A 27,257-nucleotide genomic window follows, 5' to 3' on the forward strand; every position below is an offset into this window, starting at 1 on the left:
GAAGAGAAGGGAGGGCTCACACTGCTTCCCCCTCCCCAGAAACAAGGTGAGTCTGCTCCTTTGTGTTCCACTTCAAGTGGTTTCACAATACAAAGTCCGTTAGAGACAGTGCATGCCAGATTTTTGAAGGGCCAACACAGGAACATGAGGTGAAGGAAAGAGGCATCTTCCCCAAAGCAGAGCTATTATTGTGGATGTGGGCTCTTAGCAAGAGGAAAGCAGGACAGGGGGACCTCCTGCAACAGATGGTGCTCAAAACTTAACTTGGCATAAAAATCCCCAAGACATAGCTGTGCAGCTCAAGAAATGTTAGTTGTTAATGACGATGGAGCTGGGGGTGAGGACGTTATTAACACCTCTAATTGAAGTTTCATCCTCTGGCTTATAGGAGCATTGGCAACATCGTCCTGAGGATTTACACAGTTACTTCTGTTCCAATTGACTCTCTGTGAATGTCAGACTCTCACAGCATATATAAACACAAACACAAAAATCAAACCCGTTCACACCTGTATCTGCTCCCAGTTCATTCAGTACTTACAGCCAAATCCTGTACTAGTTTCTCTTCAAAGGAATACGCCTCTGTTTCTATCCAAAATCTCTGATAGCCATGGAGGAAGAGGTTAATAGAGCGGTGCCTGAGTGGAAGGGGTGAGAGGCGTGGGTCAAGAGAGTTGTGGGACTTGTTATTTTAGGTTGGGTGGTTAGTAGTTAGTAAGAGTTTTTTTGTACAATTCTCGTCTTCTGATTGGTCAGGGCAGTCAGTAGCTCATATTGTACCTTGTAACTAGGTAATTCATAAATACTGTTGTACCTTCTGAGTATCATAGTCAGAGCAAGACACAGCATCCCTGTCTAGTTTTACTGGGTCTTTATCACATTGCCATTCTAGTGAGAAATAGCTAATTAGATCAAGTTGGAAAATATTTGCTTTGGATAGCAATTTAGTCATTCCTTTAGCTCTGTCATCTGTTTAGGTAATACAGTTGAAATCCTGTTGTAGTTTAGTGTCAAACTAAGTCCTTAACTGCAGCTCTCCTGCCTTCCTCTATTCAAGGAACAGCTCAGCAAGGGGCTCCAGCCTTCACTCGGGAAGGCAGGAGCTGGGTATGCTGTGCCAAGAGCTTGCCTCCTGTATACCTCTGAGATCCTGGCTGTACTCTTCTGTCTCCCGACTGACTTCCTGGAAAGTTAGTCACAGAAGCACAGCTATGTGCTATGATCGGTCGTGGCAAGACAGGCCAAGGATGAAGAAAAGGACAACAGTGGTCATTAAGTGTTTTGGTAGAACTAAAACCTGCTGTCTCTCATTAAAGTCTGACCAATCAGAATTTTACTTAAAAAAATTGTACAAGTGTGTATATTCTTATGGCAACATTAACTCATGGCCAAGAACGGAGGCATGTGCAGAGAATGAGCTGGTGTCTTTTGGGTTACATTACCATTAAAGTGGGAATTAGTCTGTCATACTGAGTTTTTTCATTAACCTTTTCCAGCCAAACACGTTGAAAGGTGATCAGGAAGAAATTGTTAATTTTGTGTCTGGAGAAAAGCATACAGGGTTTTGTTTGAAATACCAACACCAGAGAAACAGCATGTCTATAATCAGATAAACCCCTTCTGCCCTTTAGTCTGGAAGATTCCATGGAAGTTAGACCATCATAAAGTAGGGAAGATCTGCCTCCATTGTCGCCTCCTCAGTGAGCTGGTTGCTACAAAACTGACCTGCTGTCTTCATGCCAGAGAGGATCCCTAGGCAACTGTTCCTGAGCAAATGGCTTAAGGACAGCCTGCCTCATTACAGGGATTCCTTAAAAGTATTCTGGCATATGTAGGTGTAGGAATACTGAAGGAACATCCAGATAGAAAGAGATGGTACCAACATCATTATTAAAAAGCTTGTTTTTTGAGAGGGATAACTTTTGGCCAGGCCCTGGAGAGGTGTTTTTAGAGCTTAGTTCTTCAGGGTACATCCACAGGCAGGGGATCTGACTGAGATCTATTTTCCTGGGGGGGGGGACCCTGTGGAGCAGGTGTATATCTCAGAAGCTATGCTTGCCCCATCTTCAAAGACCTAAACGGGAAGCCTCCCTTGGTTCAAGGGAAGGTACAGGATATTTTAGATAAGTGATGGCTAAGATCCACCATTTGAAGAGAGCAAAGGCCAAGCAGAGGGTGGACTCTGGTCTTACAGTCTAAAGAACCATATTGGTGTATAGGATTCAGAACACTTTTGTCTGAGTCGACTGTCCATGGTCAGGTGAGGCTGTTCCCAGAGACTGGGGAGTTGATGAATCAAAGCTTGTTACTCAGTCACCAGCTTTGTAGATGGATTATAAACCTGCCCTCACCTACTCTCCAGTCTATCTTTGAAGAAGGAAGCTGTCTTAGCACCCGATATACAGATCAAGTTCCAGTCGTGAGTATTAGTATGGTGTAGCTCTGCAATGCCCTCCAAAGGTCCTGCATTGAAGGTATCAGTCTCTGCTGTCACTGGGAGGTGGTAGACCCTTTTCAAATTGAAGTCTAGTGGTAGAAAATAAGGGACACACCTTTAAAGGGGATCTGAGGACTGTGTTCTACCCCTCTTTCTGCTTCCTTGCCTCTGTGAGGTAAGGAACTTTGCTCGATGCCACACCCATTGCCACAATGTTCTGTCTCACAACAGTATGAAAACGATGCTCCCATACCTATGAAATTGTGAACCAAAATAAACTGTTTTTCCTTTTAAGTTGATTTGCCTCAAGTGTTTTGTCGTAGTGGAAATCTTACTAACACAGATTCCCTATGTTGACAGAAGATATGCTACATAGTTTGAGGAAAAAAACCAAAAACTAATCCCTCCACCCAAACCACATAATTTTTACTTCAAAGTACTAAAGACCAAGGTAAGCACAGTGTGCTCCCAACCAGCCTCTGGGTATCTCTACCCTTTCTTCCTCCTTTTGGTTTTAGACAGAGACTGGCTATATAGCCCAGGATAGATTCACATTCATGATCCTCCTGTACCTTCTGATTACAGGCATGTGCCACCACATCTAGCTAGCCCTTTTTTCATCTTGATGGTAAGTACACTGTGATGAAGGATTCTCAGGTTACAGTTTTTAATTAATTAATTAATTAGTTAATTAAAATTAATTAATTTTTGCCTTTGCTGAAGAATAGTAAAATTTGTCATTTCACCCAGTGACTGAGCAGGGCAATGATGAAGTTTGGGCTAAGGTATTTTAGAAAACAGTTCCCTGTTCTCAGAGTCCTTTATGTTCTCACAGAAGCCCTTGTGTCAGCAGAAGCAGAGAACGTCAGTGGGTATTGTTGGGAGGCTGTGAAGGCCTAGGACGAGGCATCCTCACCTGCCTCCATCCTTACCTTGACTGCTTAGTAGACCATTATACATCTAGTCTGCAAGGCACCATAAGCCAAGGACCCCAATTCCTATTGTTAGGATCAAGCTGTCCATAAGAGAGCTCAGCTGTAGGAAAACACTTTAACTCCTCTCTTGGGCTCACCTGGCAGACAAGAGTGATGGAGAACCTACCTGGGCAGATTGTAGAGGGGAGCCATCCTGAAACAGGCCACCACTGCCCGTTTCCGTTGCTTTGACAACAATTTGTGCCATACAGCCTTTTTGGACCTCAAAGGCTGTTCCACCTAAGAAGAAATCACGTGAGTAGGCACATAGTAGGTCAATTTGAGTGGCAGACTCAGTAGCTCAGACAATTAACTCTGGAATAATATTGGTTTTACAACTGAAGTTAGCAAAAATGCTCCCAGCAGTCATTCTTGTGTGGCAGGCAGTCCCAGGTTTTCTTTATTTTCTCAGATTCTACTAGACATGGATTGCAGTTTTACAAATGGCAAAGAGCCGTAATAAGTCTTTTGAAGTCATACTAAGAAGTCACAAAAAACACAAGGAAAAGCTGACGGGATTGATGTATTAGGCATCAGGCAACATTTGGGGGTGTGGGATAACTTCCAGTGGCTGTTTTTTGCCTGAAGGGGTCTCCTGCAACTGAGAGCTGAGGACAGGGAAGAAGGTTCTATCCTCCAGAGCAGTCTTGCTTACACACTCCTCAGAGCAAACACTCAGAGCAGAGCATACCTGCTCTAGGTGGAAGAGAGCTGCTGAAATGCTCTGCACCCGCTCCACTGTCTTTTCTGGATTAGAAGGCTCATCATTCCTCAGAACGTCCTTGTAGAGGTTCAGTTGCCATTTCACAGCTGGGTCATCAGACTAAAAGTTGAAGCACATCCATGAGATGAGCAATTTCTGTGCCTCTTGTGCTAAGAAATACTATCAGTTCTACCAGGGTTCCATATAATAAGACTCGTTTTTATTATACTTTCCTTTCTCCCTTCCTCTCCTTTCTATTCTCTCTCTCTCTCTCTCTCTCTCTCTCTCTCTCTCTCTCTCTCTCTCTCTCTCTCTCTCTCTCCTCTGTTATTTATGTATATGTGTGCCTAACTCTGGAGCTTTGGGTGCTTGTGGATGCCAGAAGAGGGGGCCAGATTCCTTGGAGTTGGAGTTACAAGAAGTTGTGAACTGTGTAATGTGGGTGCTGGGAATTGAACTTGTGTCCTCTGGAAGAGCATCAGGTGCTCTTAATTGCTGAGCCATCTCTTCTGTCCCACTCCTTCTTTCTTAAGCCTACAACATATAGATGCAAGACATGAGCTTCATGTTCCCCATGCCTTTACCACTTTGTGCTACATTTTGGATGATTTCTGTAAAACAATCTTCCGGTTTCTCGATTCTGTGTTCAGGTATGCCTACCTTGTATCTTATGCCTACACATTAAGGTTTAAATTTCGAGAGTATGTATTTGTACAATCTAATGCTATCTTTTTTTTTTTTTTAAATCAAACCTATTTCTCTCCTTTTTAAGAATAACATTCTGATTAATTTTTTTTGTGTGGATTCTATATTCTTTGTCTTCCTAAATTTTTAAAAACTGTATTTGCATTTAAATTTCTTTCTGTTAGTTTTCTATTGCTTGTTCCATTTCCTTATGTGCTGTGAGTCTTTTGAGTCTGTTTTGAGGGACAGTCTCATGTATTTACTTTTCACCATGTTTTAGTAAGAGGCCCTCCATGTGGTTTCTGTGTGGTCTGTGAAGGATATTCATGAGGTTCTCTGGCATGAGGCTAATTTTGTTTAAGTCTCATACCCTGTATCTATAACAGGATAGTCAATTAGTCCTATGTTCTTCCTTTAAAGTTGTTGAAAATCCAGCTCTAAGGCACTCATCTGACATCTGACAGAAGCACCTAGCGTTCTCTCCAGGTTTCTCCCTGTGGCAGGGCAAGATAGTGCAGTTTCCTCCATCTTGTGTTCTGGCTAAGGACATTTCAGGTTTAACTAGAATTTGATCTCCTTGATAAAGGATCCCATGGAAAACTACCCAACTCCATTCTAGGAACCAAAGGTCAAGCTGTCCTAGCCAACTTCTTAGCTTCTGTTGAACTTCCTGTTTGTGTGGAACCCCCTGCAGCTAACCACTTATCTCAGCTTCACTCCTTGCTTCAAACTGCCTGCTTTTGCAAAGCTCCCTGCAGCTGGTGAGACAGATGTCAGGACAGGGCTTTTGCTTTTCAGAACCCTGCGTTCTGAGCACTTGGAGCTACCCCAAGGTCCTTGAACACTTGGGTGTGGTCCTAGCTGGCTGGAATAAACTTTCAATTGACAATACACTGTGTCTGACTGGTCTCTGGTGAGCTCCCTGTTAGATCCCCACTGTCAAGATTTAGAACTTCTTAATTTTGGGCAGTTATGATTTTTTTTTGTCATTTGTTTTTCCTAGAGTATTTTATCTTCCATTGTTACACATTTTTAGAAGAAAGAATCAGTACTTCTGTTTTCTCTCATTCTGTTAGGGTATAATGTCCCTTGCAAACAGAGCTGTTCAGAATTACAGAACTGGAGAAATCTCAAGTTGCCTTTAAATTCCCTCTATCTTTTAAATTTATTTATTTATTTACTCCCCCCCCCCCCAAGACACAAACTTATTTTCTTTCAAAAGCTTTCCAGGGTATCAGGTGCTAAAATGTCCACCCAGGAGCCTCTTTCTCTGTTCCACAAACATTGCAGTCAATAGATTCAGAGACTTAATCCGAACACCCCCTGAGATGGCCTGCTGTTCATTAGAAAGTGTAACACACACTTATCCTTGGCCTCTTCGCAATAGTAAAGGAAAAAACTAAAATTAAAGACATGGCTGTAAAGCTTAGCCTTTCTCTGTTTCTCTGTTTCTCTGTTTCTCTGTTTCTCTGTTTCTCTGTTTCTCTGTTTCTCTGTTTCTCTCTCTCTCTCTCTCTCTCTCTCTCTCTCTCTCTCTCTCTNTCTCTCTCTCTCTCTCTCTCTCTCTCTCTCTCTCTCTCTCTCTGTGTGTGTGTGTGTGTGTGTGTGTGTTGAGACAGGGTTTTCTGTAGCCCAGGCTGTGCTTACACTTGCTATCATAACCAACCCTGGTCTTAAACTCCTGCTCTTCATACCTTTGCCTCCCATTTGCAGCAATGAAACAGCTTTAAGACTACAGAACTTTAAAACTTGAGTGAAATGTGGTGTGGCATACATCTATAATCTTAGCACTTGGGAGGCCAAGGCAAGAGGGTCTCAATATTGAGGCTAGCCTGGACTACATAGTAAGAGTGTATCTTAACAGTCAGATATACAAAGTAAACTAAGGGGGAGGACAGGTCCTCCAGCTAGCAGGACAGCCCGTGAGAGATGAAGCATCACCTTCTCCTGCAGGTGCAGGTTATTCCGAAGATGTTCCTTGACTTCTTCATCAGTGTCCCTCTGTGGAAAGATGGAAATTTTATTCCTGTGGATCACCTTTAAAATGCAGCATAGGGTATAGGGAAGTATGGCTGGTCAGTGCACAATTTAACGGGGAACTTTCTTAGAAGAACAGGAGAGATGTAAATGAGACTTACCCCAAGTTACTGACTCCCAGACAGCTTTACAAAGCGTGTACCTCAACCCCTACCCCTGTCCCTGCCCCTGCCCCTCAGAGGACTACCACCATAAAGGAAGAGTACCGCCCACTCCTCACAGCCTTCCCTCTGCACTCAGCTGGACCACAGAGGCAGCTTACACAGCTGTATCGTGATTTTGCGAGTGAGATGAGCTCCTGGTCGCCTGGAGTACACATGTTCAAACCAATGGGCAGCATTTTCTTGAGCGCGGCCACGATAAGGGACGTCTGGATGGAATACAAGTCTCCTCGCCTCTTTGTCTTCTTCCGTTCCTGGTCCTGTCCTCCAGACTAGGAGATGATGTTGAAATAAAGAGAGGGGCTCAGTGACTCTCTGAAAGGAACTGCCTCAGCTCAGGGGTAGCTTGCTTCCTTGAGGCCCTGTCCGTACAGGTTGGGCCTTACATTTCAAAGAACAGTAAAAGAACAAAAACAAAAAATATGTTAAGCAAAACCAAAACAGATGGCCATTAAAGACCAGCCCAAACCCGAGCCTTCTCTTCTGTACATGCACACGAAACCACAGTAGCTAGACACACAGCACAGACATCCACAGTATTGGCTTACTTGATTCTGCTCCAAAGGGACAATAGTCACAATAAAAGGAATGATTTTTTATAATAGGTAAAATAACTCCCACAAGCAACAGTGCCCTTCCACTGGAATACCAGTTAACATGTGGAAGAGCGTCTATCACAGAACCAGTGGCCTGTTTCCATGGCTGAAGCTGGTATTCGATAGCCCAGGCATGCCACACGGCCTCTCCACCATGGGGCAATACAAATTCTTACAGGAAAATCGAGACTAGGACTGCTTTGGGATCTGGCTTGGTATGTGGAGAAACTATACATGAAATAAAGGAATTTTCTAAGCCTCTGGGAGTTCTTCTAAGTTTAATTTTATTTTTAATTTTTGCTTATTTGCACTTACATGTGTCTCTGTGTGGGTATGTGCACATGAGTTCGGGTCCCACAGAGGCCAGAAGAGGGTATCCAGTGCCCTGGAGCTGGAGTTTCAGGAGGTTGGGAGCTGCCTGAGGTGGGTGCTGGGAGTTGAACTGGGGTCCTCTGCAAGAGCAGCAAGTGCTCTTAACTACTGAGCACTTAACTCCAGCTGATGAGAGCTCAGGCCTTGTCACTCTTTGTGGAGTTCACTCAGCAAAGCATTAGTGGTTTTTGTTGTGTTGGTGGTGTTGGTGGTGGTTGCAGTTTCATCATTTTGTTTTGAGACAGGTCTAACTCTGAAGCCTGTGTTGGCCTCAGACTTGTGCCATTCCTGCTTCAGCCTGTCTATTCTCAGGCTTCCAGGTGTCAACTACATACCTGGCTCTAAGTGATAAATGTAAGAGAGAAATCCAACTTGCTTCACTATATGAATGATGGTAGCTCCCAAGCAAGCTACTGAAAACACTCAGCACCCACAGCATACATGGGAGTCTGGGTGCATGCAGGAGACAAGATGCTATAGCCACCTGCTTTTGATGATGCGGTGCTTGGAAGAGCAATGCTGACCCTGCTTGATAGACTCTGCCTTAGCTGAATAACCAGATGATATAAGTAGGGAGGGCTTTATGGCCTAAAATTTGTCATGGACCATCATGAGGAAATGCTGGTTTTGCTTCATGAGTGTCTGCTAACATGCAGTAGCAGTGCTATTGTTTACAATCACATGAACACCGAGTAATGTGTGCCTATCTTCTCCCCTAGAAATTGCACCTAAGGCCTAGCTCTCTTGGCCTAGGGCAGAACCCATTTATGAGATATATGGTTCCCCTTTTTCCTCTTATTTTTTAATATTTATTTTATTTTACATATGTGAGCATTTTGCCTGAATGTAGGTATGTGCCTCACGTATTTGCACCATGTGTGTATCTGGTGCCAAAGAATTCAGAAGAGGGTACTGGACCCTTTGGATCAGACGGTTGTGAACCGCCACGTGGGTGCATGAAACTGAACGGAGATCTTCTGCAAGAGCAACGCGTGTTCTTCACTACTAACCCAACTTTAATACCCGTCAACGCCCCAGACGTGTGTATTTCAAGAGAAGAGGCGGAATTAACTCTGCCTCTGGACCAACAACTATGTTCCAGCATGTGAGTGAGATTCCTAGTGACTAATGACACACTATTGAAATGTGACTTCCCCCACCCGGCTCCACAAGCAGCACTTTCAGCTGCGGATATCACCGTTTTGGAAATCAGTCTGATGAAAGAGAATTGCAGAGGCATTGTGTTCCTAGTACTCCCAAAGCACAAGTGAGCATCCGCATACAGGTTAGGAGGGCAGTAGCACACAGGACAAGGGAAGAAACGATGCAAAGGACCAGAGGAGGCCTCTCATATCCTGCCTGTGTCACACGAAGCACAGCAGAGCTCACAGAGCTTCTTAGGCTCCTTCTGTCTTCTGCCACTGAGTGGAGAACTCCAAAGGCAGAATCCACTTGCAGTCTATCACCTAAACTGTCCATTAAGGATAGAATATGCATACGAACTACATGGTATTATCTATGTATAGATGTAAACAATAACACACAGCACATGTGTAGATATGCCAAATGTCACTGTGGATTTGATATATAATTTAAATCATGTCTCAGTTACTTTTTGCTTAATTTTGCCAATATTATATTCTAATCATAACTGCTACACATACCATTTCAATATATTTGGATCATAAATAGAGCATTTCTAGTCCTCAGAACAAGCCTGAGGTCACACAGGAAGCAAGCATCTGAGACATCACTCAGATGCAACTCTACCTGGCTAAGGCTCCATTTTCCTTTTCTTCAAGCTGCATGTGCACTGGCTCTTACATGTCTCCCCTTTCCCAACACAGGGAGTTTGGAACAATAGCATTAGATATTCATTATTGAACAGAAGGAGAAGAATTTATACACAATAAACTTCAGGAACAATTGGAAAGTTCCTGCATCACGTGCATATTGTGCACAAGCTTAACATCATCTGCTGATTTCAAACTTGAGGTCAGTCCCTGGGAGACTCTCTTTGAACCATGGGAGCTTCAATCAGAGGCAGAACATATGTATAATGAAAGGGCTTGGCGGACAGGGTCACTAACAGAAATTAGAAATCTGAATCTGGTAGCACGGCAGAAGAATGAGGCTCTGAAGCTCCCGAGCCCTGCCAGGCCTGTCTCTGGTAGTACGGTAGCTGCCAAGCTAACAGAGGAGGCATCTGGATAAGGGAGAAGAGGTAGCAAGGAGACCTTGGCTAAGGCAAGGCTTGCCTGGCTTCTCCATTCCAAGGGTACATAGACCTACATTCACTCTGACAGGTAGTTGCCTTCCCTGGGGACCCACAGGTTGGAAAATCTACCTGTACTACCCCCATGGGGATCACAGCACGGAGTGGGACAGAGCCTGACACCACTAATACTAGGACAGAAAAGACACATCATGCATTTGACCTGTACCTTCACTTGCATGGCCTGTGTGGGAAGACAAAAGGAAAGAAACAAGGAGAAGAGTCAGTCAGTACAAGCAGGGATCCAAGGCATCAGGCAGCATGTTATTCATAGCTTCTTAGGCCCAGTTGCTCAGTCAGCACTACAGAAACTCAACACTTCACGTAAGCATAGCATGAAGACTGAGGAAGGTTAGGATGTAGGTTAATTTGCCTGTGAAGAATTGTATCTTCATCAAACACTTCCGGCTGGGGAGGAAGTTACCTCAGAGACCAGCCTTCCAGAATGTATGCTTTGTAGATTCCACCCACAATACCTACTCGCAGAAACTCTTGATAACTACATTGTCTCCAGTTATGCTTCCATTAACCACATGGCGCTTCAGACAATTGGCATGTACCCAAAGACCTCAGGTTTTAATTTCTCCCACCCACCACATTATCATCTGCAGGAGAACAGAGAACCAAGTTAAAGGCAATGCCTGTCGAGGTCATTTGGCACATTTAATATACAAAATATTATTAGCCTAATGTGCTATTTTAGCATTTTTCTTTTTTTATATTTTAAATTGTTTTCATTCAATGTATTTTGATCCTATTCTTTCCTCTCTCCCAATTCCTTTCAGAGCCTCTCCAACTCTCTACCTGACCAACTTTATGTTCTTTCTCTCTCTCTTAAAAAATAGTCTAAAATCAAAATGAAACCAAGCTTCTCAAAAGCATACACAGCAAGAAAACAAACAAAATGAAACAAAACCTGGACCCCTTTTCATCCTGGCTAGTTGCCATTGATAAAAATATATTTTAAAAATTACTTGAAGGGCTGGGATTTGCATAGCTTACACAGGGCCCTGAACCAGAGGAACAAAAGCACTGAACCCAGAGGAACGCAACAGAGCAAACAACAGTGACAACAGAAAGACCATGCTAAACTTTTGGGCTGGGCATGACGATGCACACTTTTAATGTCAGCACTGGAGGCTGAGGCAGATAGAAGAGCTCAAGGACAGCTTGGCCTGCATGGTAGAATCTGAGGTTATCCCAGACTACATAGTAAGACTTTGTCTCTAAATAGAGTGAGGGAGGGAGAGCGAGAGGCAGAGAGAGGTAAAGAGAGAGAGGGATGGGTAGGGGTCCTGTAATCCTATCCAGAATAATTTGAGATTACACCACAACCTAAACAACAGAGCCTCTCAAGTCTTACACTGCAACTTTTAGATCTGCTTTAAGTCAAAGGTTCCTACATCCTGAACGCTATGCCTTTATTCTTCACATATGGCTAAGTTTAAATATCTCATGGTAATCCCCAATTGCAGTTTATACACTCAAACCAACTTCACCTATCTGCTCTTAGGTCATGAACTACAGAAGTACTTTATGATCAAGCGAGTGACTTTCTATGTAGCTCTTAAGGGGAAAAAACAAAAACAAAAACAAAAAACCAAGACTCTGCAGTCTTCATGTTTTTCTGAGATATGGGAGTTTGATGAAGATACATTGCCTGGCATTGCCTGTGCCACAAGAGCACAGGGGGCTCACATCAGGTTTTGATCACAGCCAGACCTTCACTGCAGGAAGTTGTTACATTACAGAGACTGTGAGTGAAGTGATTGTAAGTCAGCTCAACATAAGATGTTAGAGGAAAGAATTTCTGGAAATTAGTTTGAGAAATGGTGCAGAGGGAGAGCATGCAAAGGGGGAGGGATCATGAGAAAAGGGAAGGGAAAGGAGGGAAGGGAGAGGGACTAGAGAAGAAATGGTAGGTGTGTGTATAAGAGCAACAGAGGTAAAAAGGGAAAGAAAGTGGGAGAGAGAGAGAGAGGGAGGGAGGGAGGGAGGGAAGCAGGGAGGGAGGGAGAGACACAAAGAGAATATGAATGTGAGATGCTTCAAAAATGTAAGGACAAAGAAAACAGAAGAAAGGATGGAAAGCAAGGAAGTGAAAGAGAATGCTGTGTGTGTGTGCGCGCACATTGAACAAAACTCACACATAATTTTGTGTGCTTTTGAAAGATACAAATATACCTTCACAAGACAATTCCTGTCCTTTTTCAACCCACTAAAACCACACCCGATTCTTGTATCTCAATGATTTATCTTAGTGTTTATAATATTGGTCAAGGACTGGCTTAATATTTCTTTGGCTAAATGCCTTCTAACTTACCATTCCCCTCCGAGGAAGCTGCCGCCGTATCATCAGAAAACAAAGTACATTTAAAAACCAAACTGAGCCAAAACATTTGCTCAGCTAGTCATATTAGCTAAATATATATCCACAAACGTGTGCTTTATAAACAAAATATACAATGAGCTTTCAAAAAAAAATCTGTGTTAGTTACCAGCAAAATAATATATCTTTGAAGAGATCTTAGAATAACTGGGTGAGAACAGCGTGGCCCACTGTATATTTTTTTGTGCTTCCTTGCCTCCAGGCATGATGTATGTATGCAGTGTGTGGCATGCAGCATTCACAGATGGATACCTCCACCAAGACCTCCATATGCACTGAAGACCTCTTCATTTATACAACACAAGAGTGCAACCAAGAACAGAGACAAATGCAAGCGATGCTGACAAGTGCCCATTCAGACAAGGTTGCAGAGAACACTTCATTGTACAGACAGAAGCAAGAGCAAGAGGGAGTCAACTGATAGGGAAGAAAAATCCTGTCCCTGGCTTCCCATAGATGGCTTTCTATCCTCAGATACTAGAAATGGCTATTTATTGGAGGCAATGAATCTGTCTTAAAGCATTCATCAAATGATATTCTATCTGACAGCTGCTGCTAAAATCTGACTTTTAACCAGACTCTCTTGGGATGGTAAGCTCAACCCCATTATACATATAGGAAAGCTGGACTCTGAGGAATTAAGTGAGTGAAACAAAGCCCTAGTTGGCACCTCAGCCACGGGTGTTTTCCTTTTTATTTCTGTCTTTCTACTACCATTTTCTCTGTTCTGAGGCAACATGGTTGGTGTGAATGCAAAATGCTCAGAAACAATTAGCGTCGAGCCTTAGTGAAAATGCAGCAGTTTGCTTTAAAGACAGCCCCTCCTAGAGGGAAATACCCATGTCTTGAGCAAGAACACTCTCTGACCGGGCAAATGCCCCCTTTTCCTCATTCAGCATCATGAAGAGATAGAATGTTATGTTAGTTTTATAGTGGATGAGTTGTGAAATGGGTTTCTATTGCTTCATTCTTTCCTAATCTAAAAGTCTGTGAAGATCCATTCATCACTAGAGAGCTGACATGGCTTTCCCCATTCCTGCTCATCGGGGATTTGGATCATTGTATCAGATTGTCCAGGATGCTAGCTGGGTCAGTCCTCAGCCAGAGGATCTACCCAGTGTAAATGATAGCATCACACTTGCCTGGGATTTACTGAATTTTGGTAGGAAATCTGGGTTAAAGGACAGCTTGTGATGGCCACAAGAGGACTCTGCAAAGGTATCTTAGATAAGCTGGAGTCTGGGAAGCCTGGGCTTGTGGTCCCCAAGTGAACAGCTGTGTCTATCAACAGGTAAATGCAAAAAGAATATGGAACACCAGATAAGTTTATGTAAAGCACCAATAAAATTCCACTGCAGTCAAGATTCTCCTTGAGTGTAATCTGTCTGCTTTGTATATGAACACAGTTCACTGTCAACTTCATTTGGCAGCATATGTTAAAAGTGTACTCTAATGTGTACTGGAGAGTAGATTGTAAACTGTACAGTCAAATTTTGGATACTAGAAGAAGTGCTAGTGTTAAAACAGATGAAAGACAGAAGAGGCAGTGCTGAGTGGCTGGAGATGACTGGAGCCAGATGCCCCACTTGGTATAGCCTCAGGTATGCAGATTATCATTGTGGGGTCATAATAGTTTCTTTCCTGCTATGCCAAGACGCTGGTTGTCCACCCCAAATGGTTACTAGAAAGGTGCTCAAGGCCCTCACTACAAGCCCATGATTCCCATCTTGCCAGACTTACCTTTCACTTCTCAGGGGTCCTCATGCACACTCCACCTCTGTGTTCCTTACAGGCAGCACCGTGCCAGCCACGAGACGGCTGTCTCTCAGCTATTACAGGCTATTTACACTTGACATACAAGCCAAACCTCCCCAAGGCACAGTTCTCAGAGAAACAGGGCCAAGAGTAAGCCACAATGCCAGTAACAAGACATCACATGTAAGGAGACTTGGCTTTTGTATGTGCAACTGAAGAAGCATGGCTAGCAATTCTCTCCAGTCAAGACAATGAAGCTTCATTCTATAGAGCTGACTGAGAATGAGATACAAGTTCACTTTCCCTCCTATAGGTCAGCTTCTTCCCTAGCCAGTAGAGTGACAGGCCCTCTTTTAAATATCTCCTGCAGGGAGATGGACAGATGTTTGGTTTTCTGAGGGCAAATGTCATGGAAAAATGAACATAGGCATTAAGAGGTCAGCACATCTGGAATAAAACAGATGCTGGCATTTCAAACAGAAAGAAACAAGCGTGAAGCCAGGGTGCATGCTGAGGAGGTGTAAAGGCAAGGTCATTTCCTCCCGACCCTTCAGAAGGCAGCTTTGCACACTTGTGCTTTTGCAGTGTGACTGTACTGGACACACTTCTATTTTAAAGCCATTCACAGCAGTGTCTGTTTTGGGGACCTCTCAAATGCCTTGGGCAAGTGTTGAGACTTCATCTTTTCAGTATACAAGCACCCCTTTATCTGCAAAGCATGAGGATGCTGCTGTTCAACGGGATCTTCTTCTGGCACGTTGTGTGTGAAACAGCAATAGAGGCTGCTGGTTATATGTGGAACCTAAGATGAGTGTGTTATTTAAGCCCCACAGAACAGGATCTAGATCCAAGACAAGGCTGAGGTCAAAGATGAAGCATCCTTAAGATGGAATTCTTAAGACTTACTTTTGACATCTTGCTTTTGCTGTCTCCAGTTAAAAATGCCAAGTTATTAATTTCATTTTGAATCACAAAATTTTGCTCTTCCCTCTTGAAGTTCTAGACCAGGGCAGGGTAGAGGAAGATAATGGAGAAAAAACAAAAAACAAACAAACAAAAAACAGCATTAAAAGAAAGCTTCTCCAGATATATACCTGTCAAAACAATTCTAAATCCAGAGCCCAGGTGTGTACTTACGTGAGATTTACACCACAGAATGAAGACCTCGGCCACCATGCGGAAGAGCTGGTCAGAATCAGGATCTGGGCTTTTGAGCCAGTTAGATCTGTATTGAGAAGCAAGGGAACAGGTACAGGAGACTCAGTAGCCATGACAATGGTCACACTCCACAAATAACAGCAGTATAGAGCTAGTTAGATTAAACTGCATTGCCATATGAGGACAGTAAGTCTCATACATTTAGATCCAGATTCAAAATAAGTATCATTTATACTTTTATCAAAGTTTTCAAGAATTGTTTCAGCAAAACAATTGTCAGATACCAACATTTCAAAACCATCACCTTTGCTTGGTTTCTTTTCTAAGTAGATGGTTAAGCCATAAGTTTGGAATGCCTTACCGACCAGATGCCTTACCGCAGAGAGAGTTGATGAATAAGCCTATGACAACAATGGCCAGTTTGGCATCCAGTCCTGCCCTGGCATTTGCTATTGGAAAGCCTCTTAAAGTCTGAACCTCATAAGCATGTTATACCCTATACCTTTGACTCTGAAAGCCAGTTTTTTGAACAGATGATTTAAAAGAATCTAAATTTTGCGTGGGGTTGTGCTTTTGAATGCATGTGTTTGCATCAGAAAGCATCAGCTCCCCTGGAGCAGGAATTACAGGGAGTTGTCAACGGGCACAGTGTGGGCACCGGGGACTGAACTCAGTCCTCTGTAACAGTAGTACTTGGATCTTCACCACTGAAACATTTCTCTAGTCCCCCAAGGCCAGTTTTCTGGATGAAAGAAAATTTTGTCTACCATTTAGACTGTCTGATCAGAAACCATATCTCTTTGTGGGTTGTGGTGTTGGGTTTGTGGTGGTGGTGGTAGTGTGGTGAAGGTGGTGGGGTTGTGATCATGGTGGTGGTGGTTGTTGTTGGGGTTGTGTTAGTGGTGGTGAGGTTGTGGCAGTGGTAGATGGTGGTGATGGTGGTGGTTGTTGTTGTTGTTGGGGTTGTGGTAGTGGTGGTGATGGTGGTGGTGGTACTGCTGGGTAGTGGTGGTGGGATAGGGCAGTGAAGACATGTGTTCATGTATAGAGGCCAGAGAACATCCTCAGGTGCCATTCTTCTTATTGTTTCTTACTGGCCTGGAATTCCATGTTGACTTGTCTGACTAGACGTCAAGCTCCAAAGATCTGCCTATCTCTGCATGCCTTTAAATAAAACAATATAAAAAATATCCCTCCCCAAACAAACAAAAATCCTGTAGTCTCTGGGGACCATACTTATAGGCAAGAACTTTACTAACTAAGCTTTTTCTCCAGTCCCAGAAACCAAGTATCTTTTATGACCTCTTAATTACCTTGGAAATCCTCTATAAATAGGCACTTTTCCCCCTTTTAAATACTAGGTTAGATTAAGACATAACCCAATAGTGACAGAACTGCTAAATTAAAGTCATACACAGTCATTTTCTATAAGTTATCTTGCCTATGTGTATCTTGTGCACTTAAGTTGTATTTCAAAAAGGCATGGTGAATTGCTATTTCCAAATTTCTGCATAGAATGATTAAACAAAAAAACACCTAAAGAAATGTTCAAAATCCTTAGTCATCAGGAAAATGCAAATCAAAACAACCCTGAGATTCCACCTCATACCAGTCAGAATGGCTAATATCAAAAACTCAGGTGACAGCAGATTATGATGAGGATGTGGAGAAAGAACACTCCTTCATTGCTGGTGGGATTGCAAGCTGGTACAACTACTCTGGAAATCAGTTTGGCAGTTCCTCAGAAAATTGGACCTGAGGACCCAGCTATACTACTCATGGGCATATGCCCAGAAGATACTCCAACATATAATAAGGACACATGCTCTACTATGTTCATAGCAGCCTTATTTATAGCAGCCAGAAGCTGGAAAGAACCCAGATGTCCCTCAACAGAGGAATGGATACAGAAGACGTGGTACATTTACACAATGGAGTAAATGTACCAGCTATTAAAAACAATGAATTCATGAAATTCTTAGGCCAATGGATAGAACTGGAAAATATCATCCTGAGTGAGGTAACCCAATCACAAAAAAACATACATGGTATGTACTCACTGATAAGTGGATATTAGCCCAAAAGCTCCAGATAACCAGTATAAAATTCACAGACCACATTAAGCTCAATAAGAAGGAAGACCAAATTGTGGGTGCTTTGGTCTTTCTTGGAAGGAGAACAAAATCTCACAGGAACAAATATAGAAATAAAGTGTGGAGCAGAGATGGGAGGAAAGGCCACCCAGAGACTGTCCCACCTGGAGATCCATCCCATATACAGTTACCAAACCCAGACACTATTGTGGATGCCAAGAAGTGCATGCTGAAAGGAGCCTGATATTGGCTGTCTCCTGAGAGGCCCCACCAGAGCCTTACAAACACAGAGGCAGATGTTCACAGCCAACCATTGGACTGAGTGTGGGGTCCCCAATAGAGGAGATAGAGAAAGGACTGAAGGAGTTGAAGGGGTTTGCAACCTCATAGGAAGAACAACAATATTAACCAACCAGACCCTCCCCACCCCAGAACTCTCAGGGACTAAGCCATCAACAAAGGAGTATGCATGCATATGTAGCAGAGGATGGCCTTGTCATGAATAAATGGGAGAGGGCTCAATAGATGCTCCAGGGCAGCGGAATGGAGGGGAGGTTGGGAGTGGGTGGGTAGGTGGGTAGGTGGAGGAACACCCTCATAAAAACAGGGTGAGGGAGGATGTGATAGAATGTTTCCAGGAGGAAGGAAGGGAGGGAGACCGGGAAAGGATAACATTTGAAATGTGAATAAAGAAACTATCAAAAAAAAAAAAAAAGAATAAACACACACACACACCACTCTTCTAGTCAACTTTTCATATCACACTTGAGGAGTGTCTTCACATTAAGCAACTACTCAACTTTCCAGGCATCAACCCACCAATTCAATCTAGACACCATCTGATCTTAGTAAATGCCCCACATATTAAAAACTCAGCCCCACAAGACTGCTCTCTACTTCACACACTAGCTTCAGAATGTGACCATCGGGCTGCGAATCAAGAGTTTTTACAGTTCTCTCTGTTCATAATTAATAAGAACAACTCATAGTTTTGGAAGTCAGCTTACTTGTTATTAATGCTTTATCTTAAATATGACTGAGGAACATGAAAAGCATAGGGCAAGAGATTATGAATGAAAATCCCTGAGAAGTAGCTGTGTCTGACTATGAACAAAAACTCCTAGAAGGAGTATCTGTGTCTTCAGAGACTGTTGAAGCGATTGGAACCTCGGTGCTGTGGAGAGATAGGAATGCTGTCGATTCCGAGGCTAATGACTACATCTTGGGCTAATTTTAGTCTTCTGGAATAGCCATTTCTTGCCCCACTCTGTATCTGAATTAACACCTTCTGATTATAGACATCAGCCTCTCGGAAGCTATGACCTTAGCAGAACATTCACTTCTGCCTATCCAAGAGCAAGGGATGCCATCAGATAGCATCTTAGGCTAACAGAATACCTACCCCATCTTGTTTTACCCACCTCTCTTGTGCACCCACCAATGCATTTTAAAGTTGCCTTGATTTATGGGTTTCTTTGTTCTGTAAAACTATAAAAATCCTGTGAGACTGTTTTCACCTTGGAACATGGAATTTGGGGCAACCTAAATCTATGTTCCTAGGCCATGGTCACTCAAAATAGTTCCAGAATAAATCCATTATTTCCTTTAAGATGTGAGCTGTAGTTTTTATGTTGACAATGTAGAAGAGGAGTCTGGAGATTCCAACCTTTCTCCAGGTACTTCACCCTCAGGGTATCTTTATGTTACTAACAGTTCAGAATGTCTCCAAACTCCAGAGTTAAGGTTTTAAAAAGAGGCTTTATTTCATAGTGTTATAGTTTGCTTCAAAGGTCAACCTGACATACCCGCGAAGGAGAAAGTTCAATTGAGCAATTGCTTCTATCAGGCTGGCCTGTGGGCTTGTCTGTAGGCTATTTGATGTAGGAGGGCCCAGACCACTGTGGGAGATAGCATCCCTAGGCTAATGGGCCATGGCTTTATAAGAATGCTAGTCAAGCAAACCAGGGGGGATAAGCTTGTAAGTAGCTTTCCTCTATGGCTTCTGCTTTAAGCTCCTTTTGTTGGAATTCCTGCCCTAGTATCTCTTAATGATGAACTATAATTTGTAAACTGAAATAAACCTGTTCTTCTCCTAAGGGTTTTTTTTTTGTTTTGTTTTNTTTTTTTTTTGTTTTTTTTTTTTTTGCTATAGAGTTCATCATAGCAACAGGAAGCAAACAAGAACACATAGGCATGGTTGGTTAAATCATTGGCTTTGGTGATTAACCCTGTCTAAAGCTCCTTTCTTCTGGAGAGGTCAAGAAGTTAGAAGGTAGGGATGAAAGTTCCCAAACATCTCATCATGTAGTTGATTCCTCATGAGTGTGAGTTCAAGTATGGTGGGATGAGGCTTATTGTGAATAACAAAAGACAAGCCTGTAACTCAGACAGTTCCAAGGGTTTTCAGAGCCCTGTTCCGGCAATCTGAAAGCCAGAATTAGATGTCCTTTTTATGAAACAAGATTTCTTTTATTTTCAAGATTACAATACACTTACATCATTTCCCTCTACACTTCTCTCCAACACCTCCCATAAGCCTTCCTTGTTCTCTTTTAAAGTTATTAACTGTTGATACACACATATAAGTGTATGCTTATATATTCCTGAATATAACCTGTTCAATCTATATAATGTTATTTCTATGTATGTTTTTAGGATTGACCATTTGAAATTGGATAAGCATATGGTGTTTTCTTCACTGGGGATGACTATTAACATACAACTGTGACACAGAAATTAAGTTTATGGCTTTTTTGGGATAAACAATTGGTTGCTGATGATAGTATGTCTTTAATTCTAGCACTTAGGTGGCAGAGGAAGGCAGATCTCTATGAATTCAAAATCAACCTGTTCTACACACTGAGACCTTTTCTAAAAAAATGGGGTGAAGGGAGAGACAATTGACTCTCACAAATAATATGAAAAATTTATGTCTTTTGTCCAATGTAGAAGATTATCAAAAACAAATTATGGAGCTGAGAAGACAGCTCAGAAAGTGAACTTCTCACTGTACAAGTGTGATGGTCCTAGTTTGAATCCCTAGAGCCCATGTAAAGTCAGACTTGGCAGCATGAATTTGTAATCTCCATGCTCCTACAGCAAGATGGGAGGCAGAGACAAGAGACTGCCTTGAAGCTCATGTGCTTGCTAGCCCAGTATACTCAGAGGCAAATGCCAAAGAGATCCTTTCTTAAGCAAGATGGGAGGCAAGGGTGAGTAATTCTGAGCTCCATACATGTTCCTGCACTCATATATACAAATGTACACACACACACACACACACACAGTTTGGGAAATATGATTGGTGTTCCTGGGCAGCCTGATAGACAGTCCTACTCACTCATGGAGAGCTCCTTGGTAGGCAAGAAAGGGAAACACTACAAAGGTCAATTCACTTTGAGATTTTTCTTCCTTCTTATCTCTAGCTCTAGCCTCAAGAACATTATTACTGAACCACTCTTGTTTACAAATTCAACTGTCATCTTTGTTATATAGTAGACATGTTTTTTATTTGTTTTTGTTCTTGTTCAGGGTGGTATCCTGTCCCACTAAATATCATGGTACTCCACCTGCCTTAACCTGTAACCAGGAAATGATCAATGAGATCAAAGTAGAAGTTGAAGAATAGACGTTTTGGAAAAGTTCTCTAAGAGAAGATCACATAGCAGAAAATATCTTTTTGCCTCTGCCCTGTGAAATTTGCTTTAATCATTTTGGTTTAGAAAGAAAACCCAAAGTCTGGAACTCTAATTGCCATATTAAAATGTAAAATAACTTTGGAGATGGAAGGCAATGGGAAAGAGATAAAGACAAAGGTGTTAGGGCCCACAATGAATAATCATACTGGCCATATACTGCCTATCTTTGGGTTTCTTTGTATAATAGACTTCTCATCTCTTTAAGCAGTATAGTCACTTCTCCATTACCTCCAGCACAAATGCAATTCAAGTTTGAGGTTTGAGACTGATAAGCTCTTTGATTTTCCGTCACATTGATTTCTCCAGAAAGCTCTTTTCAGGGTTACGTTTCTCATTTTATCAGAACCACCAGCTGTTCATTCCTTGGTGTTTTAGTTTAAATGAGCTTTGTGCACTTGTACTGTGGCTTATGTGAGAAGAGGCAAGGGTCATATCCTAATCTGCCGAGGAAAGGTACAGCCATGGGGATGGTCAGTGAGCAAGAGTCGCAAAAATGAGAATTTAGGTACCATTTCCTGGTGGAAATCCATTCTGTTCTCTTTGCCTTCATGTTGGGATGTCGTTTGAGAGGAAGGAGGAATTTAACTTTGCTCATGCCTTTTCTGAAATGCAACTTTGTATTCACTGTTTCTAGTAAAGCTCTTTCCGCCAAGCTGGATTGGTGAGTATGAAGAATATCCTCTTATGTGTCTTCTCCCAGGCACACAAGATCTCTGCTCCTCTCCTTCAAGCCAGACCAAGATGACACTTGCAGGAGTAAAGATTTTGCCTTCACTTCTATTGCTCAGACTCACTCTGTTCAGAAGAATGATTTCAGAGGGTTCAGCATCTAAGTCAATACTTAGGCACTTGATCCCCACTGAGATTGTTATCTAACCGTTGGGTCCTATATCATCTGCACTGCTTGCTATTAAAAGGCAGCCATGAAATGCAAGGCTTTGAATAGAGGAGATTCAGTTTAGAGGTCATGAGTTGGGACTTTTCCATGTAAGGTAAATGGGGAAAGCGACATAAGCCGGTGAAATGACAGTGTATTAACAGAGAAAACAAGAAGCCTTGTGGATGGAATCTTAACAAGCTGACTATGGTGCCTCAAGATGCTTGCTGTGATGCCAGGGAAGGAGGAGACTCACATGGAACCTCAGGCAGAGAAAACATACTTTATTCACTCTGGGAGAAGTCTTTATAGACTGTTAGGAGGTGGTCTGATGCAAGCAGGCACCCAGGTACACATTAGCACACACATAGACTGCTACACAGGTCACACAGAAGTTGACTCATAGGTCTGCAGATAGGCATTTGTAGGCAGGCTAGGGAAGTTGAAGTCTCTGTCTGGTTTGACCATACTTTTAAAAAAAATCACACAAAAGTAGCATTTTTCCAGAGATAGTTACATAACACATTACATCACTCCATATTTTTATGTCCTCTGGACTTCTGGTGCCCACCACTTTTTGCTGACTCATAGCTCCACAGATGTCCAGTGTTAGCCATCTTGGCCCAAGCTGGGTATTCATATCATTGCCTTGTTGTCTAAACATTAACTGGTCCTTATGACCCTCTGTCTGAAGCAGCTGCACACTTGTAATTCCAGCACTGAAGATGCTGAGCCAGAAGGATTGTTGAGTTTGATGCTATCCTGGGATACATAAGCAAGACCTTGTCTTAAATTCCACAGGCCCTCAACAGGATGGAATACAGTCTTGGGCAATGGCAAGAGTAAGAAGTCTCAAACTTACATTTTCAAGATCATGGTTTGAAAGATATGAAAGCTGTGCTCTTGGGTTCAGAGTCAGGTTTTCTGAGGTGAGGCCTTCTCTCAGCGTTGCCACAAGACTTCACTCCATACAGGCCTCTGCCTAAGATGGCCACTGCACAGGGTTTACTTCCATTCCTTTTGATAGCTTCTAAAATGGATTTTATTTTTTACCAAAAGTCAGATGGCCAAGTTCATATTTATGTCCAACACATTTCTGGTTTCCAGAAAGAAGGGAAAAAGACAACTGCTCTTTTAGAGACTTGTTGAATCAGTTTTGACTTCTGTCTCTAGGCAAGAGGAGATGGGCACTGATGTACCCTGGTCTGCTCACAAGTTCTGCGTATTCTGATCTGCCCAGAGTTCTTGTGTATCCTGCCAGCTTCGGGCTCAACACTGACTAATGGAAATGTCATTTCAAAAGGAGATTCAAACACCATCCCATAGGGATGAAGGACGTACAAAAGTTTAAAATAATGGGAGGAAGATGGGAAATAGAATTTCTTCGATATTTTAAAGTGTTGCTACATGAAAGATTAGTTTTCTCTGGCTTTAGAGAGCAAGCTTAGAGCCTATAGAAATTCATTATCCTTCCAGGTGGAGGAACATGAGGTACACCAATATCTCTGTCAGATCCTCCACTCCATCAATCCAAGTCACTTGATTCTTTTGGATGAAAAAAATACTACTGGATTCTAAAGACTACACTGTTCTCTGCCCTCCACTCTACTGAAAGCCCAGGGACAGATTTTGGTGGGAAGAATTTATTCAAGCCTGACCCTATGGAAAAAGAAGACTTTACTATCTCAAATCTCTATCCACATTGAGAAATGAGCAGAAAATCCCAAGATGGGGCAAGTCTTTTCATTTCCCTTCTTGAAAGTCTTATAGTCTTCATCTTTTGGGACTGACCAGATAAACCACTCCCGATGGACACAAGGAAAAGAAGGGGGCATCCCTTGATTAGGAAAAAGACTGTGGAAGGAGACAAAGGTAACAAAAGATCCAAAGAAAGATTAGAAGGGGAGGCAAAAATAAACCTCACTTTATGACCTCAACATCCCAACTTTCTTCCTGCATTTCTTTCAATGCATTAATAATAAACGCAGAGTCACCAATAATGCATTGGTGTCGAATTAAGGGCAGAACTCAGAGCACTTCCTCTTGGTATCACTTGACTAAGAGCAAGCCCAGATTTGAATTCTCTAATTCAGTCTCCCTGTGTCTTCCCTCATCCTGTCTGCCTGATTAATGAGTCTGAATCTATACCTGTCTTTCGAATCTGTCCATCTGTTTGGCCCTGTATGTTCATCCCAAACAGAAGCTTTGTGATCTTTTTCATTGAACAGCACAGAAAATATCACTTGGGGAAAGGAATGGGGGATACTTCACAGAAATCTTTAACAAAATTTTACAAGGGATTGAGTCACTGACTCTATAAATGATAAATATTAAATAAATACTATCAAGTCATATCTGAATGCTTTGCTCCACATTTATGGTGGATATCCACTTTATAAGACTGCTTTTGGCTTGCAATTTCTATTTTTAGCAAATGATTATCATAACACATGTTCAAATGTGCATGCTTTACTCTTGGATCAGGGGCAGGAAAGAATACTTAAGATTACAGCTATATGTTGGTTTAGCCTATAAAAGCTGATTACATGGGAAATTCAAAGCAAGCAAAGTTGGTTGTTATATTGTTCACTTAAAGGCAAGTTAAACAAACAAGCTGAGTACATAATAGGAAAACAGTCTTCAGTGACCTTAAGATGTATTATTAACGCTGGCTTTGAGGTCCAGCAAAGGTCTCAGTCTCTTTTAATGTAAGAATTATTTTTATCATAACACATAGCCATATCCTCCAAAATAATCAAGTTAGAAAGTATATTGTTCTGGATTTTTATTCCAGGGTCTCACTCTTTAGCCTAGGCTGACGTCTTGCACACTTTTCCCCCAGCCTCGTAAGTGCTGTGTTTACAGGCATGAGCTCCCACGGACACTCTTCTTCTATACTTCACTCTTAGTATAATATAGTACAGATACTTTCTGCTTTCACTGTTGGGAAAGGCTTTGAAGGAACAGACATTCATGTTGAAAGGATGTATTTCTAAGCAGGCTCACATGGCTGTGACGCTCAGGGAGGAACAGGTTGAATAGTAGAGATGAATGAATTAATGATGATCTCAAAGACTCTCTGACATTGCCATTTTTAGCAACTGTCAAGCACCTTGTAAACAGACCACGCTCTCTCTTGAGTCTTCATCATCCACGGTGACACGCAATTCAAAAGCTATTCCAGGAGCAATCTTGCCCCATTTTTATTTTTATTTTCACCTCAAGCTCTGACAAATTTCTTCATTAAATTGCTAACATAATTACGTTATCGGAAATGACTAAAGTTGATTCTCTAAGAGCAGAGTTCCTTTGTCAAAATGAGTATAATTTCCTGTAGCTAGGAAAGGAAATATAATATTCTAACCTTAATGTACATGTTTATGCATATGTGTGTAGACAATATGTATGCAGAAGATGTTTTCTTTCACATCCTAAATATAAGTAATCTCATACAAATTACTTTAAGTACAGCTTATATTAGAAAGATGAATGCTAAAATGAATATTGAATCTCCTGCCATGGCAGAATGGGAAACAACTCCCAAGTCAGTTATCTTCTCTCAACTATTTTTGCATCTCTTCCATCACTCCCAGATTATAAATCTTACAATTGTAAGAGAGTGTGATATGGTGAAACACTTAGTCTTTGCTTCTATTCCTGGCAAAGGGGGTCCTGAGCAATTGGAGTAGTTTTTGCTTTTTTTTTTTTTTTTTAATAACAAAGCCCTTTGGCCATCTAGGGGTTTATGAATGACATGAGACTTGCCATTTCATAACAAACCCACATATTGATGAGTGGCTTGATATCCTCAGGAGAGTACCTGGGCCCCAGACAGTCTAGAACTCTCTAGTGGGAGTTGGAATCAGATTACAAGGTTGGGACTTTCGATCTTATTCCTAAGCTCTTGAAAAAGAGAGGATTCAGTCCAAACTCAAAAACCAATGACCACTGATACAATGAAGCCTACCTATAAAGCTGTTAAAGACCAAGGTTGCTGATCAGTGGTTGCACACTTGCATGGCAGGCAAACCATCCTAGGCTTAGTGTCTAGTACAACAAAGCAAAGCAAAGGAAATCATAAGAAAATACCGCCATCAACAAACACTCCTGAACAGTAAGACTCAGGGGCTTCTAGACAGGCGAGCACACGCATGTGCCAGAGGCTGCTACACCCGGGAAGAACATGGGGACTCTGTACATCCTCAAACCCACACATTTCTATTTGGATGTTCCTGAGTTGTATTCTATTACATCAGTAATCCTAAATGCTTTCTTGAGTTCCATGGTGGCCCTGAGGATTGAAATACAAGAAAGCTATTTCTCAGTGGAAATAGCTAGTCCCATGAGTTCTGGACTTTCCCAAGAAAGGGTCTTATCTTACACTTCAGTTAGCTTGAGCCCTCAGGTAAATCAAATATGTACATTTCCTATGTTTTCTCTCCCCCACCACCAGAAAACTAGAGAGCTATAATAGGTCCCAAAGACAGACTAAGAATTTCTTTTCCCTCAGTTTCAACAAAAATTGTAATCAACTCATTTTCCCATATTAACATGTATTATCATATTTTTTCTTATTATAGGTGAGTATTCTGCCCCAGACCTTGTTCATTATCAATCATTCTGAGCAGAGGACTCACAGAGTTTATATTCTACACAGAGAAACTGTGGCTAGCCTGGTCACTTCCTTTTAACACTATGAAATTTGTTTAGACAGTTTTCTATATATACACAATGCATGCTGTCCATTCTTGTCCTCTCCCTTCCTACCTATTGGGTTGGTCTGGTGCTGCTATGTATTCAGATGCTAAACGATGGACCTCAAGATTTGGTTGCAGTCCTAAGGAGCACGTTCTCAGGACACCAAATGATGTTATTTAAACTTTGCTCACCAATCTTCTCTGACTAGTTAAATAACAGTGGCTGACACCCAATTCCTGGGGAGAATAGAGGTAGATGGGGTTTTGGTTACCAAAATGGGGGCTTCAGTTAGGGGGAAGGAGGGAGGGAGGAAGGGAAAGAAAGGATGGGAGAGCAAAAGATCTCCATTA

The 27,257-nt window shown here is 42.1% G+C and overlaps 1 protein-coding gene across 2 annotated transcripts in view; it reads right to left on the reverse strand.

The window, feature by feature from the left end:
• Positions 1–27,257, reverse strand: part of Ryr3 (ryanodine receptor 3) — a 542,105-nt gene that overhangs the window by 40,006 nt on the left and 474,842 nt on the right. For both annotated transcript variants that reach the window (XM_029469442.1, XM_021156945.2), the window contains 8 exons: positions 15,521–15,608; positions 15,290–15,382; positions 10,409–10,423; positions 7,098–7,268; positions 6,740–6,799; positions 4,103–4,234; positions 3,539–3,651; positions 542–638 (listed from right to left, as the gene is read on the reverse strand). In XM_029469442.1, the coding sequence (XP_029325302.1) occupies positions 542–638; positions 3,539–3,651; positions 4,103–4,234; positions 6,740–6,799; positions 7,098–7,268; positions 10,409–10,423; positions 15,290–15,382; positions 15,521–15,608 (769 nt within the window). The remainder of the gene's footprint in view (positions 1–541; positions 639–3,538; positions 3,652–4,102; positions 4,235–6,739; positions 6,800–7,097; positions 7,269–10,408; positions 10,424–15,289; positions 15,383–15,520; positions 15,609–27,257) is intronic.

This window comes from Mus caroli, chromosome 2, assembly GCF_900094665.2.
Source record: "Mus caroli chromosome 2, CAROLI_EIJ_v1.1, whole genome shotgun sequence".
Classification (NCBI taxonomy): domain Eukaryota; kingdom Metazoa; phylum Chordata; class Mammalia; order Rodentia; family Muridae; genus Mus; species Mus caroli.